Below are 12,146 nucleotides of genomic sequence, written 5' to 3' on the forward strand. Positions count from 1 at the left end.
CTAATAAATGTTCTATTTTCGGTTCGTTCTGTCAGCCTACGCCAGCAGTAGTTGATGCTTTCAACAGGAACTTTGTAAAAGCGTCGAAAAGGGCTGTTACTGAAACTACTAGCTCTAGTTCGTTGATGCAGTCCATACCTGCATCAGCTTTTCTTCCTAGGATCTTGAGCGGGACCATGCCCCTTTCAACCCTTTTTAACCAGTCCGCTTGAATTGTTCTACTAGCTCCCCGTTGACAACAAATTGCAGTTTCTAGGTTTAACGCTAATATTCTCGGTTACCCATATGAATTGGTATTACCAGCACAGGGCCAGCATACCACTCCTGTCTTATTCTTCGTACCATACGAAGTTTGTCAAAAGGGCAGTAGTGAACATGCGGTTCACCAAATGCATGAGAAAATCGTGCTCCTCTTGTTCCTCCTCAGCCTCAGCGAGCAACCCAATCGCCTTTCTTCGGCTGGTTATCCCAACGATGCTTAGCTATATTCCAAGCATTCCGCTGAAAGAACAAGCCCGCCGGTGATCCTGTAAACATGCACGGCATTTCGCTACAATATATCAAATGCAAGGTTTGTTTTCTTTGCCCCAGAGAAGCTGTGTAGGATGACCAACCCATTTCCAAGGGGGCGTAAAAGGAAGGTGTGGTTCATCGTGTTCCGTTGACTTGTGGTCGGGTATCCATCTGACAGACAGGTGCCTAAATGAAAGACTAGCGGAACGCCCGAATCGCAAAGCCACTGACTGCACTAGCAGCAAAAAACATAGAGTTCGTATGGTCGGAGGAGGCAGAGGTGGCGTTTGAAGAACTAAAGGAAAAATTAATAACCGCTCCCTTGCTAGGATATCCAAACTTCAGCCAGCCTTTCATTGTAGCGACTGACGCCTCGAAGTTTGCAGCGGGTGCAGTGCTGTCTCAGAATTTTGACGGCAAGGAGCACCCTATCGCGTTCGCGAGCCGGCAATTCAGTCCAGTCGAGCAGCGGTACAGTGCCACTGAGCGGGAGTGTCTTGCAGTGGTTTGGGCCGTGCGGCACTTTCGGTGCTACCTCTATGGCCACAGATTCAGGCTAGTGACCGACTGCCAACCCCTTAAGTGGCTTCTAAACGTGAAGGATCCGAGCTCGCGCCTCGCGCGCTGGAATCTGCAACTTCAGGAATACGATTTCGAGATAGAACACAAGCCAGGCAAGGTGCACACTAACGCGGACGCATTAAGTCGAACTAACCTGGTACGCACCGTGAGTGAGTTTTGTCCGGCCATAGATACAAACGATCTCCGCACCGAGCAGCGAGAGGACAAAGGGCTAGAGAAAACATTTCATGCCATTTCTGGGGGGATCGCCCGGGATCCCGACAATTGTTACTTTGTTGACAACGAAGGAACCCTACGAAAGCGCACCCGGCCTACGCGGTCAGGAAGGAAGGCTAGCCAGGTGTGAGAAAGAGTGGTGGTACCAAAGTCAATGGTGCCGCACGTCTTGAGGGTTTTTCACGATGCCCCATACGCGGGCCATTTTGGAGTAATGAAAACGCAAAGGAGGTTGGAGCGCTACTACTATTGGCAGGGCATGCGTTCAGATGTTAAAGAGTACTGTGCTAACTGCCGTTCTTGCCTGGAAAGAAAAACTCCGAAAAACCGCAGGCCGGCCCCCCTTCAGGAATTCGAGGAAGTCTCGACGCCTTTTTGAGAGGGTTGGCATGGATATCCTAGGCCCACTTCCGACTACGACAACAGGAAACAAATATGTACTGGTGTGCGTTGACCACCTAACGAAGTATGCTGAGATAACAGCACTGCCCGACCAAAAAGCAGAAACTGTGGCACGTGCTTTTGTAGAAACAGTGGTTCTGCGGCACGGCGTTCCGCGGCAGTTGTTAACGGATCAAGGGTCAAACTTTGTGTCGAGGTTGATGAAAGATGTGTATAACCTTCTGGGAATTGACAAAAGACAGACCACCCCTTACCACCCGGCTTGTAACGGTGCTGTGGAGAGGCTTAATCAAACAGCAAGCAAACTGTTATCCCATTATGTTTCGCGAGACCAACAGGATTGGGACCTCTGGATACCGTTTGCTGTTTTTTCTTACAACACGGCGGTGCACGAGAGCTCCGGTGACTCCCCTTTCTACCTCTTGTACGGTCGCGACCCAGACGCACCGAATGCGGTGGTTGATGGACAGAGACGGGTGCCATACGGGTCACTAGATGATTATCGAGCCGAACTGACGTCTCGATTGCAAGTGGCCCATGACGTAACAGCCGAAGCATTACGGGAAGCAGCCGACAAAAGAAAAAGGCGGTTCGACACTAGGGCTAGGGCGGTTCCTTTCAGGGTGGGAGACCGCGTATACCTTGAGTGTGTGCAGGTCAAGGCAGGGCTTGCCCGTAAGTTAACGCCCAAATGGAAAGGACATTACCGCATAGTAGAGCAGCTATCGCCGGTTAATTTTCGGATTCGGGAGATCGCAGGGGCCTCAACCGCTGTGGTCCATGCTAACCGGCTAAAGCAAGCACCAACATGCTCGCCTCTTTCTGAAACGGCTGCCTCAAGGGAACAGGAGGGGGAGGATAACCTTCGCACGGAGCCCGCCATTGTAAATAACCCTGCATTGCAGAAAAGCGGTCAGAGCGGCCGGCACAAAAATTTCAGTCCATGTGATGAACTGGAACACTTCATGCAGTCGCAGCTCGGAGGCGCCCTTCTCGAGGAGGAGGCATTCCAATCTGGCAGACGTATTCCAGCCGCTAGGTACTACCTCCGTAACCGAGTAGTGGACAGGGAGGTACCTCGCTAAGACTACATTTCCTTGTTTTGTACATTAGAAGTGCGCTTCGTTTAGCTTCATTTTTTGTTCGTTCTCTTGTTTGAGATGTTGTACATACTGTTAATTATGGTCTTATATTGTGCACTCGAGTGGTATCTACGGTGAAGAATTGTTCTGAAACTCCGCTCTGGCTCGGTGCTCGTGGGGAAGAAAGGAGCGACTTGTGCGGGATACTGGCCCGAACAGCGCGGCGTGTGTGTGTGCGCGCGTGTGTGTATGACGAAATTCCTAATGTTCAATGAACATTCCTTTTAAGAAGGAGCGGATGTGACGATTCGTGCACATGCACCGGTGCCACGGCGAGCCGGTCAGTGACTTTTCCTGGAGACGGTTGGCCGCGCCGTCCTGGCGTCGGGTCGCAGCGGAGAGACATGACCATATTTGGTTGTGGCGGAGAAACATGACCATATATGGTAACCGTCGACGGCCCTGTCGAATGACGCTTGAGTGTCCCCGTCATTATGCACCCCTCGAGAGCCACGGGGGAGTGGACAAAGGCGCGGCCACGGCTGAAGAAAGAAGCAAAGGCTTTAAAAGCGGAAGCCGACGGGAGGAAGGGGGAGAGCGATCGGGGCGAGTGGACGAGAGGGCCGGAGACGGAGCGAGGCAGAAGACTGGGGCTGCGCATTGACCTGAGCCCGGGGTCTAGCCGTCGCTACAGTGTACTAGAATAGGGGCAGTGTGTTCAGGCGGCGGAGCGCGCCACGCACCGTCGTGAAGCCGGCAGCGTAGACAGGTCCCGGATGTATGTGGTGGCGCTGCAGTCGCACCGGCTGTACGGACGCGTTCTCCGTGTGTTGCGGCGGGTTGCAGCGTGCTTCTTGAGCTCCACCTTGCTTGTGAAGAAACGGGATGTTTCGGCCGCACGGGCAGTGCTAGCAGTGTGATGTTTTGCTGCGGTGTTCGCGAGTGAGAGCCAATGCCTAATCGCCGACGGCAACGTCATTGCTTCGCGCCGGGGTGCGACACCGGCTACAAGTGGGCCCAAGGCGAGCAGCCTTCCCTCTTCGCCGTGCCGAAAGATGAAGGAAAAAGAAAGGTTTGGGAACGAAACCTGCATCGAAAAGATAAGGTCCTTGATGAAAGTTGCTCGGTCTGCGAGCGTCATTTCGATCCTTCTTGTATCCTACGGGATTACGTCCACATTATAGAGGGGAAAGAGGTACGCATTCCGCGAGGAAAGCCAGAGTTGCTGCCGGATGCCGTACCTACGCTCCTACCAAACACGCCGGGCTATTTATCGAAGAAGACGCCGACGCCTCGGGCGCCAAGAAAGCGGAAGAGCCCTACGGTGTGTTCTGCTGATCCCAAGAGGCCTTGTACTGAACAAAACAGTCACAATGACGCTGTAAAGGAACTCGCTTCACTTGACACGCCATATTTGCAAGGCGACGCACTTGAACCGCAGCTGTTTGAGGCAACCTCTGTGTTAGGCCTTCGCTCTCTCGATGTGCCATAGGGTGCAAATTGCATGCTGATGATTTCACATCAGCAGTTGTGCGCTTTTATGTCTTAACAAGGCTGCACTTTTACGTTAAAGGTCTTAATCAGTCAAGAGAAGCACGACGAAAAAGGAAATTGCACTTGAAAGTTAGCCGTTGTTCTTAGCAGGCTTGTGCAACACATATGCTGACGCTCCTTTGCGTTTTTTTTTATCTAAATACACGGCTTTTTTTGTGCATTCCAAAGCCAATTTTGTAAATATAATTCAAAAATGAATTAAGGAATTAATTTAAGCACATTAATTCCGCTGTAGGTCTCCGTTGTTTGGATTGGAATGTACTCGCTCTTTTTCTGTGTTTAATCCCTTTTACTTGGCCTCTTTCCTACCTGTTTTATTCCTTTCATTCAAATGTGTGATGTTGGTGTGTCTCAGACTCGTACATGAGCCTGACGTTGGGGAGCTCTTCATGACGTAAATAAAAGTCACGAATAAACTGTGCAAATCCAGTCATTGCGGGTAATTCGCGAAACCGGAGGATAGAACGAGGGACAAATGTTTACCATGTTTACCGCGAAAGAAGGTAAATACCAAGCACGGAAGGCCTTTGGCTTTGGGCCGTGTACAGTTTTGTGTTTTCTACAACAGCGGCTGCATTTTTATGAGTGCGAACTGCGCAAGAAAATGCACCTGGAATCCGAGTTGCTTCAACTCAATCGAAGCCCTTTACTACGGTGCTACTTGAAGCGCGAGTGTTGCTTGCGGATATTAAACCCATTAATCAATGTTTTTTTTACGTTCGAATAACTTCTGGTTACGTTGTAGCGTGGCTCAACAGATTTAACGGCTTTACCCCACTATTTCGGTGTCTCCAAACCCTTTGCTGTCAGGTTTGTTAATAAATCCGTCTAATGAGCGTTGTGATGCGCTAAAGTACACATATAATTAATCTCTTATGTGAACGTCAGTTCCAAGCATGCATCTCCACATCCTCCGAGCATTTGCACGTCTGTTCGAGGCGGAGGATGATTACAACACTTCTAAAAACGCGCAGCGCCAGCGCTGCGCCGTTGGTTCCGTACAGCCCATGCTCCTGTAGCGCCATCTCGTGCTTTCTGCATGAAGCGCCTCAGCGGCAAGCGCTCCTGAACACACTGCCCCTATTCTAGTACACTGTACCGTCGCTAACGTTCGACCTTCGCCAACGCGCCTCCACGCCTGGCAGCTCATCCAACGACCAGCCGAGAACGAGGGCAGCACAGCCACGAGGAACTCCCAGCCCGGCCGCTGCAGACAACCAGCCATTCATCGAGCACGTGCCACACCACGCTGACTCAGCCCCGGTGACGACGAGCTCAGCTTCTGTCCCGTAAGCGGCATCGAGCCAGATGCTTTAATTAAATCACTTCAACATCATTCTGGAGTCTGTGCATCAATCTCCTCATGCCCAGTGTGGACCCAGGGCCATTTTAAGAAACTGGTTCATCACACCACCAAGCACGGTCCCCTGTCAGAGCACTGCCAAGATTGTCCGAACAAACCTTGCGAGCCTTCGTTGAGTGAGTGTGCGGTCGAAACGAAGAGACACGTGCGGGATATGCAAGACTGATTCGCAAGAAGGCAGCCGTCAGTCAGTCTCTCGAATAAGCAAATGGCGTTCGTGAGTGGAATAGCCTCGAGCATGCTTTGAGTTCTCTCTGTTTTGTTCTACTCGCTTCGGTATTTATATGTTTCTGTGCCGTCAGTAAAATTCAGTTGCAAGTTGGCGCTTTGTGCTATGTCTCCGTCTTCTTCTGCGCACAAGTTTTCGTCAAAATCGTGAGCGACCAGCAAGCCCAAGAAACAGCGTTCTTATTTCAGTACGCCGACGATACTCCGCTAGTGGTGTCAGGCTCCAACTACAGCAACATCGTTTCTCTACTGCAACAAAAGAAGTCAAAAAATTTTGGAGTGGTTTTAAGGAATCATGTTTCTGTTAATAAGCATAATATACAATTGATTTGTTTTCGCGACCCTCACAAGAAAGTCTAACTTTCAAAGTGTCTAACGCCGATTATAAACGATGCTAAACATGTTCTTCGTTATTTTCAGAGAACCCTTCGCCTAGCAGCCCCATCAGTGAAGTTATTAGCACATTTAACCTTCCTTCGTCCCGAACTGGAATACGCATTCGCTGTTTGGGACCCGCTCGGCTACTGAGCCGGAGTTCCCGGGTTCGAACCCGACCGCGGCGGCTGCGTTTTTATGGAACGCTAAGGCGCCCGTGTGCTGTGCGATGTCAGTGCACGTTAAAGATCCCCAGGTGGTCTAAATTATTCCGGAGCCCTCCGCTACGGCACCTCTTCTTCCTTTCTTCTTTCACTCCCTCCTTTATCCCTTCCCTTACGGCGCGGTTCAGGTGTCCAACGATATATGAGACAGATACTGCGCCATTTCCTTTCCCCCCAAAACCAATTATTATTATTATTATTTGGGACCTTATCAAAGTAACCTTTCTAACTTACTGGAAGCAACACAAAACTGGGCAGCAAGATTCATCCACTAGGCCTATTCCTATCATGTAAGTATCACTGAACTAAAACATAATGCTCATCTTAAAACCTTAGCAGACCACTGCACTATTGGAACACTATGCATTTTTCATAAGTTTTGCCATCATCCCATGATCAAGTCTGTTATCAGCCCTGCCCAGGCGCACGAACCACCAGAAGGCCGTTTACACTCCCCCTGCCCGGACATGTGTTCATCTCTCATCATTTCCTTTCCACACTGCAAAGAACTGGAATGACTTGAACAACGCCATCGTACTTCATTCCAGCCCATCATCATTCACATCATCTATCGAATCAACCATGTGCCATGAACTCCACTCCCCAATACCCCTTCAATAGGGCCTTTGAGGTTGTAATAAATAACAAAATATGCACAAAGAAAATTGTGAGGACTTTCTTCCAGTGGTGTAAACTGTCCTACTAAGGTTACTTACCTAGGAATGCTTTTTGATGAGTCACTGTCCTAGGCTTACCAAATTGCCTACTTCGCCGTGTAGCGAAGAACAGTATGTAGGGTAATATGCAAATTAACGTCAATGGGCAATATACAATTTCCATTGACGAGGTGTAATGCACTTGGCGAGTCAATGTTGCGGTATGGATTACCGGTGTACGGGTGGGCCTTCAGGTTCGAACTTAATGTGTTAAAGAGGGTATTGCAAACAACTCCACTGCAGGTGAAACTAAACTACAGACACTCAAGAAATGGAAATTCCTAATGTACATATGTTGCTACTGACAATTGGCTTGAACTATTTTTTTTTTATTCTCTCAAAATTAAGAACAAAACAAAGTAGCGCAACCTGCATGTAGTTGAAAAATATTTTCTACCAAGTGTCTTGAAACTGGGAAAATGACTCGAGCTTATTTTATTACGTTCTATTTGTCATTGAAACGGCCCCGGTCCCATATGGAAGGCGAACAATTAGAGCATGATTAGTTTCATGGCCTAGCAGCTTAACTCAGTGTTTCTTTGTCCTGCATAAGGTTTGTTTACCTGCATAATGATTTTGAATTCAAAGGTGAAAAGTGTCACTTTTTTTCTTTTGGAGCGAAACTCTACTTCACGACCAAAGGTGCAAACGGCGTGTGCCTAGATAAAGTAAATACAAAAAAATAAACATTGCCGCAACTGGATGTCGAAACCGCCGCGGCGCGAAGAGATCAGCATCGCTGGTCACTGCGCGAGGGCTCAAGAGTATCACCGCAGCCGATCACGCCTCGTGTTAAACTGCAACACACCCTCGCGCTGTGCATTGCACGTCATAGACTTCATCAACTGATAGGACTAGCTAACCGGTTTCGTTTATGTTTGGTTTATGTGGGTTTAACGTCCCAAAGCGACTCAGGCTATGAGGGATGCCGTAGTGAATGGCTCCGGAAATTTCGACCACCTGGGGTTCTTTAACGTGCACTCACATCGCACAGCAGACGGGCCTCGAGAATCCCACCTCTATCGAAATTCGACCGCCGCGGCCAGGATCGAACCCGCGTCTTTGGGGCCAGCAGCCGAGCGCCATAACCACTGAGCCACCGCGGCGGCACGACTAGCCAACTAATATCGTCTCCAGACGAGCCGACGACCCAGCAAAGCGAAACCATGAGCCGACCAGACTAAACACATGCTCTCGCACGGCTAGTTGGTTTAACGACGCGCAATCTCTACGATTTTTTTTTCTGTTGTTATTACCTAGCTGTATGTCGTAAGGGTGGTCGAAAGGGGTAGCTGCTAATTCATGTTTGGAAAAAACAGCGCAAGCTTGAGACATGGACTGAGAAAGATAGGACGACACAGCGCTGTGTAGCCCGTTGCATTATTAGCGAGTGGTTTCAAATGACTGAAGATGTGTTGTCGTTCAAATGCGCACATTTCTTTCTATTTCTTTCCCTTCAGCCGTAGTGTGATATGCTGTGTGCTTACAGTTGCGTTTTCAACTATAATGTGCAATTGATATCCTCGTGGCCCTGCTGCCCTGTCTTGCAGAGAGATATAATGCTGCCTTGAGAAGCACTACCTTTGGGATTGTAATTATGTGCAAATAAACCAATGCAAATGACGAACAGCGCTGTCATGACCCGTATAAGGCATGCTGACGAAGCCTCAAGATGAAACCGTAGCTGCCAATCGGTAGAATTTCAAGGCGCCCTTCTTAACGCATTGTAGTCGATGGTGTTCCGATTCCTCTTTTATGAAAATTGGCCCCCCCTCCCGCCTCCACTGATTGCGAACTGTTCCGGATTTCTTTGGCAAAAGGCTACAGTTACGTAAGCAACGGCCACTCTACAAAGGATGGCGACTCGCACCACTGCATCGAGAGCAGCGAGAAAGTGAGATATCGCGCCGTTCATCACTTTGCTGGCCGGGGTATATATATATATATATATATATATATATATATATATATATATATATATATATATATATATATATAGTCGAGATTCGGACATTCGCAAACCCCATCTGCATACTGCCAAACCGCGTAAGTTAGGTAGGTACCTGGCCGAAGGGCGGCTGCGGCGCGGAGACCGGCGGCGGCGCGTGGTGCATCCGCGGCGGCTCCCTGAGGCCCGGCGAGGCGCTGACCGGGGGCCGCAGCGCTCCCGGTGGCGCCAGGCCCATGGGGCGCGCCAGCTGGGGCACGCCGTGCGCGCCGCCCGGCGGCTGCTGCTGCTGCAGGTGTGGGGCCCCCGGAGGCGGAGGGTGGTGGCCCGGGGGCGGAGGACCCAGAGAGGGCACCAGCGGCGTCTGGAACATGGCTGCCAAAAGAGGGGAGGACAGCGGCGTCTCAGCGGCACAGTGGCACATTCGCATTGGGTGCAATGATATATACACAGGCGCGGCTTGAGCCACAGGAGGATTTTCCAGGCGCTGGCCTTGGCGGTGCACAACGCTCGAAAGTGCTCTTCTTGGCGAGAAACAATGCGAAAGCACGGCGCCGAAGATGGGCCCGTACGACTGAAAAAACTCGGAAGGGCCGAATTCCAAAAGTTGTTCCTGGTGGGACCATGCCTTAGCCGTTTCGTTAAGGTTACCGCGTGCGGCAGACCAAAGTCACGTTTAACAACGGTTTCTTGAGCGCGGAGGCAGTAGCTCTCACAGTGCGCGCTGAACAGTGGGTTGCGCCGAACACCACATTCTCAAGACGTGAGGTTACGACCAGCGCCATGGTCGCGCGACAGAAGTTATACCACATTTTTCCCGGCACGCTTTGTGTTATGTGCGGGAGCATAGATGTCATAAGCGAGGGCCCGCCTATTCATCAGCACGGGAGAATCACACGGGTAGATTTATATCATCAAGCTGTGGCTGCAGTGCATCACTATTTCGAGCAATGTATACCATTCCTCGATCCAACTACGCACTCATTTCGCGACAGGTTTCATGACAATGGATCTTTTCTAAGTATCATTATAGTTTCCTTGGCGAACCCGTCACGGTGGCTTAGTGGGTATGTCGATCGGCCCATGGTTGGGGGATCGAATCCCAGATGCGGAAGCCGCACTTCAATGGAGGCAAAAGAGAACTGATGTCAGAGCTCGTGTAAGAACCCCGGGAGGGCGAGATAAATGCGGAGTCCTCCCCTACGGCATCCATCACAGCTCCCGGGGAGTTAAACCCCGCGTCACGTAACATAGCAGCATCGTCATCAGCCCAACTACTCTCATTGCAGGACAAAGGCCTCGCCCACACCCTCCAATTCACCGTGTCATGCGCCAGCTGAAGACACCTTGCCACCACTCGTAACATTCATAACCATGGATGCGCACCAGGCTTGGAACTGCAACGCCGTCTATGCAACAGCAGAAGCGTTGGATGCTTCCCACCGCCTCCATCGAGTCGTTTTCACCTCCAGCTTGAAAAAGTGGAGCCAGCTGACAGATTCAATACTAGGAGAGGAGGTGCAACGGACGAGTGCCAATTAAAGAGATGACAAGCGCAGTCCTGCTCCCTTTGCCTGGCACTCGTCCGTCATTTCTACTGTGGTATTTTTCGTCCAAAATGAACCGCAAAGAACTCGCCAAAATATCTGGTTCAAAGACTAGGATACATTAAAAATTAGGGTCTCCTTCCGGTGAGGGAAAGTTGTCGTTTAGTTTGTGGGTCCTGATCTTTTGTTTTTATTGTTGGTACTAGTTGCCTGCACCCCTATCATGATTCTTACGACAAGTATTTGTGCTGGGCGCTGCAATAAAACGCCTCTGCTCCGTGTCTGGCGTTGAACCAACAAGGCCGGCTGATGCCTCAGTGCATTTTTCAGAAGTAGTCAAGGGGGCCCCGACTAGCGCAGCTGGCCTCCGTTGACGAGTGGGGCGTCCGCCGCGTTTAGCGGCTCGCCTAATGAGGTCAACCGCCGCGGGCGATTCGTGACCGCAGCAGAAGGTGCGCGCGCCGGTCCCCATGTGGCGCAACGCATCGACGGCTGCCGCGGCGTTGGCCAACAAAGCGTGGATCCACACTGTCGTCGACTTACGCTCACTCCAGGACAAGAAGGCATGCACGGCGCTTACCACTGCCGACATTCAGCGACAGCCGTTCTCGGTGCTGGTTTAGACACCGCTATTTGTTGCCAGTCTTCTATGATTTAGTGCGCTCACGCCACGCGCTCCGACCACTCACCGTGGCGCGTTTTCATCGCGTCATGTGTGACGCCACTGCATGGCGACGAACCAGCGTGACCGCAAACCTTGCTTTTAACTGCTCTCTTCGTAAAACAAGCCCTCAGGTATGCGGTACAGGACGCCAAGGCTGACAAAACGAGTCATGGTTTATTTATTTATTCATCGATTTATCTCTTTATTTATTCAAAGCACCCCCAACGGCCCTCCCTCATTCGAAGGTATTACATTGAAAGGGAGGGGGAGGGCGTGTACAAGGCATTGGTTATAATAACGCACTAAAATAAAACAGAGAATTACAAAAATATTAATGAAAAATATGCATCCACAAAAAAAGTCGAAACAATGCACACTGGAGGAAAATTTTAGGAATCAATAACAGCCCCGCCGGAAAAAGACAACGCCGGAAAAAGTGCGCTGCAGTACAAATGAAAAAATAAAAAATAAAAAGAAGACAAGGCGGAAGAAAGTGCCCGGAAAAAAAAAACCTTTTTACTTGTTGAAGCATCAGTGAATAAGGTGTTGGAACTTATTTACGTCAGATTGTGTGGCAGTGTCTGATGGTAAATCGATCCATTCGGTTATCGTGCGCGGTAAAAAAAAGAATAAGCATAATGGGATGAGTGGCAGTTGAAGCGTTTAACTTGGTAAGCATGATCACGACGTGGAAAGATGACTGCCGGTGGCTGAACGAATTCACCATGAAGG

At 50.1% G+C, this 12,146-nt stretch overlaps 1 protein-coding gene across 3 annotated transcripts in view; it reads right to left on the reverse strand.

Annotated features, from left to right (window-relative positions):
• The window catches only part of nab (NGFI-A-binding protein homolog), an 867,324-nt gene that overhangs the window by 321,536 nt on the left and 533,642 nt on the right, over nt 1-12,146 (reverse strand). For all 3 annotated transcript variants that reach the window (XM_077628086.1, XM_077628088.1, XM_077628087.1), the window contains one exon: nt 9,319-9,578. In XM_077628086.1, the coding sequence (XP_077484212.1) occupies nt 9,319-9,578 (260 nt within the window). The remainder of the gene's footprint in view (nt 1-9,318; nt 9,579-12,146) is intronic.

Source organism: Amblyomma americanum, chromosome 6, assembly GCF_052857255.1.
Source record: "Amblyomma americanum isolate KBUSLIRL-KWMA chromosome 6, ASM5285725v1, whole genome shotgun sequence".
Classification (NCBI taxonomy): Eukaryota; Metazoa; Arthropoda; class Arachnida; order Ixodida; family Ixodidae; genus Amblyomma; species Amblyomma americanum.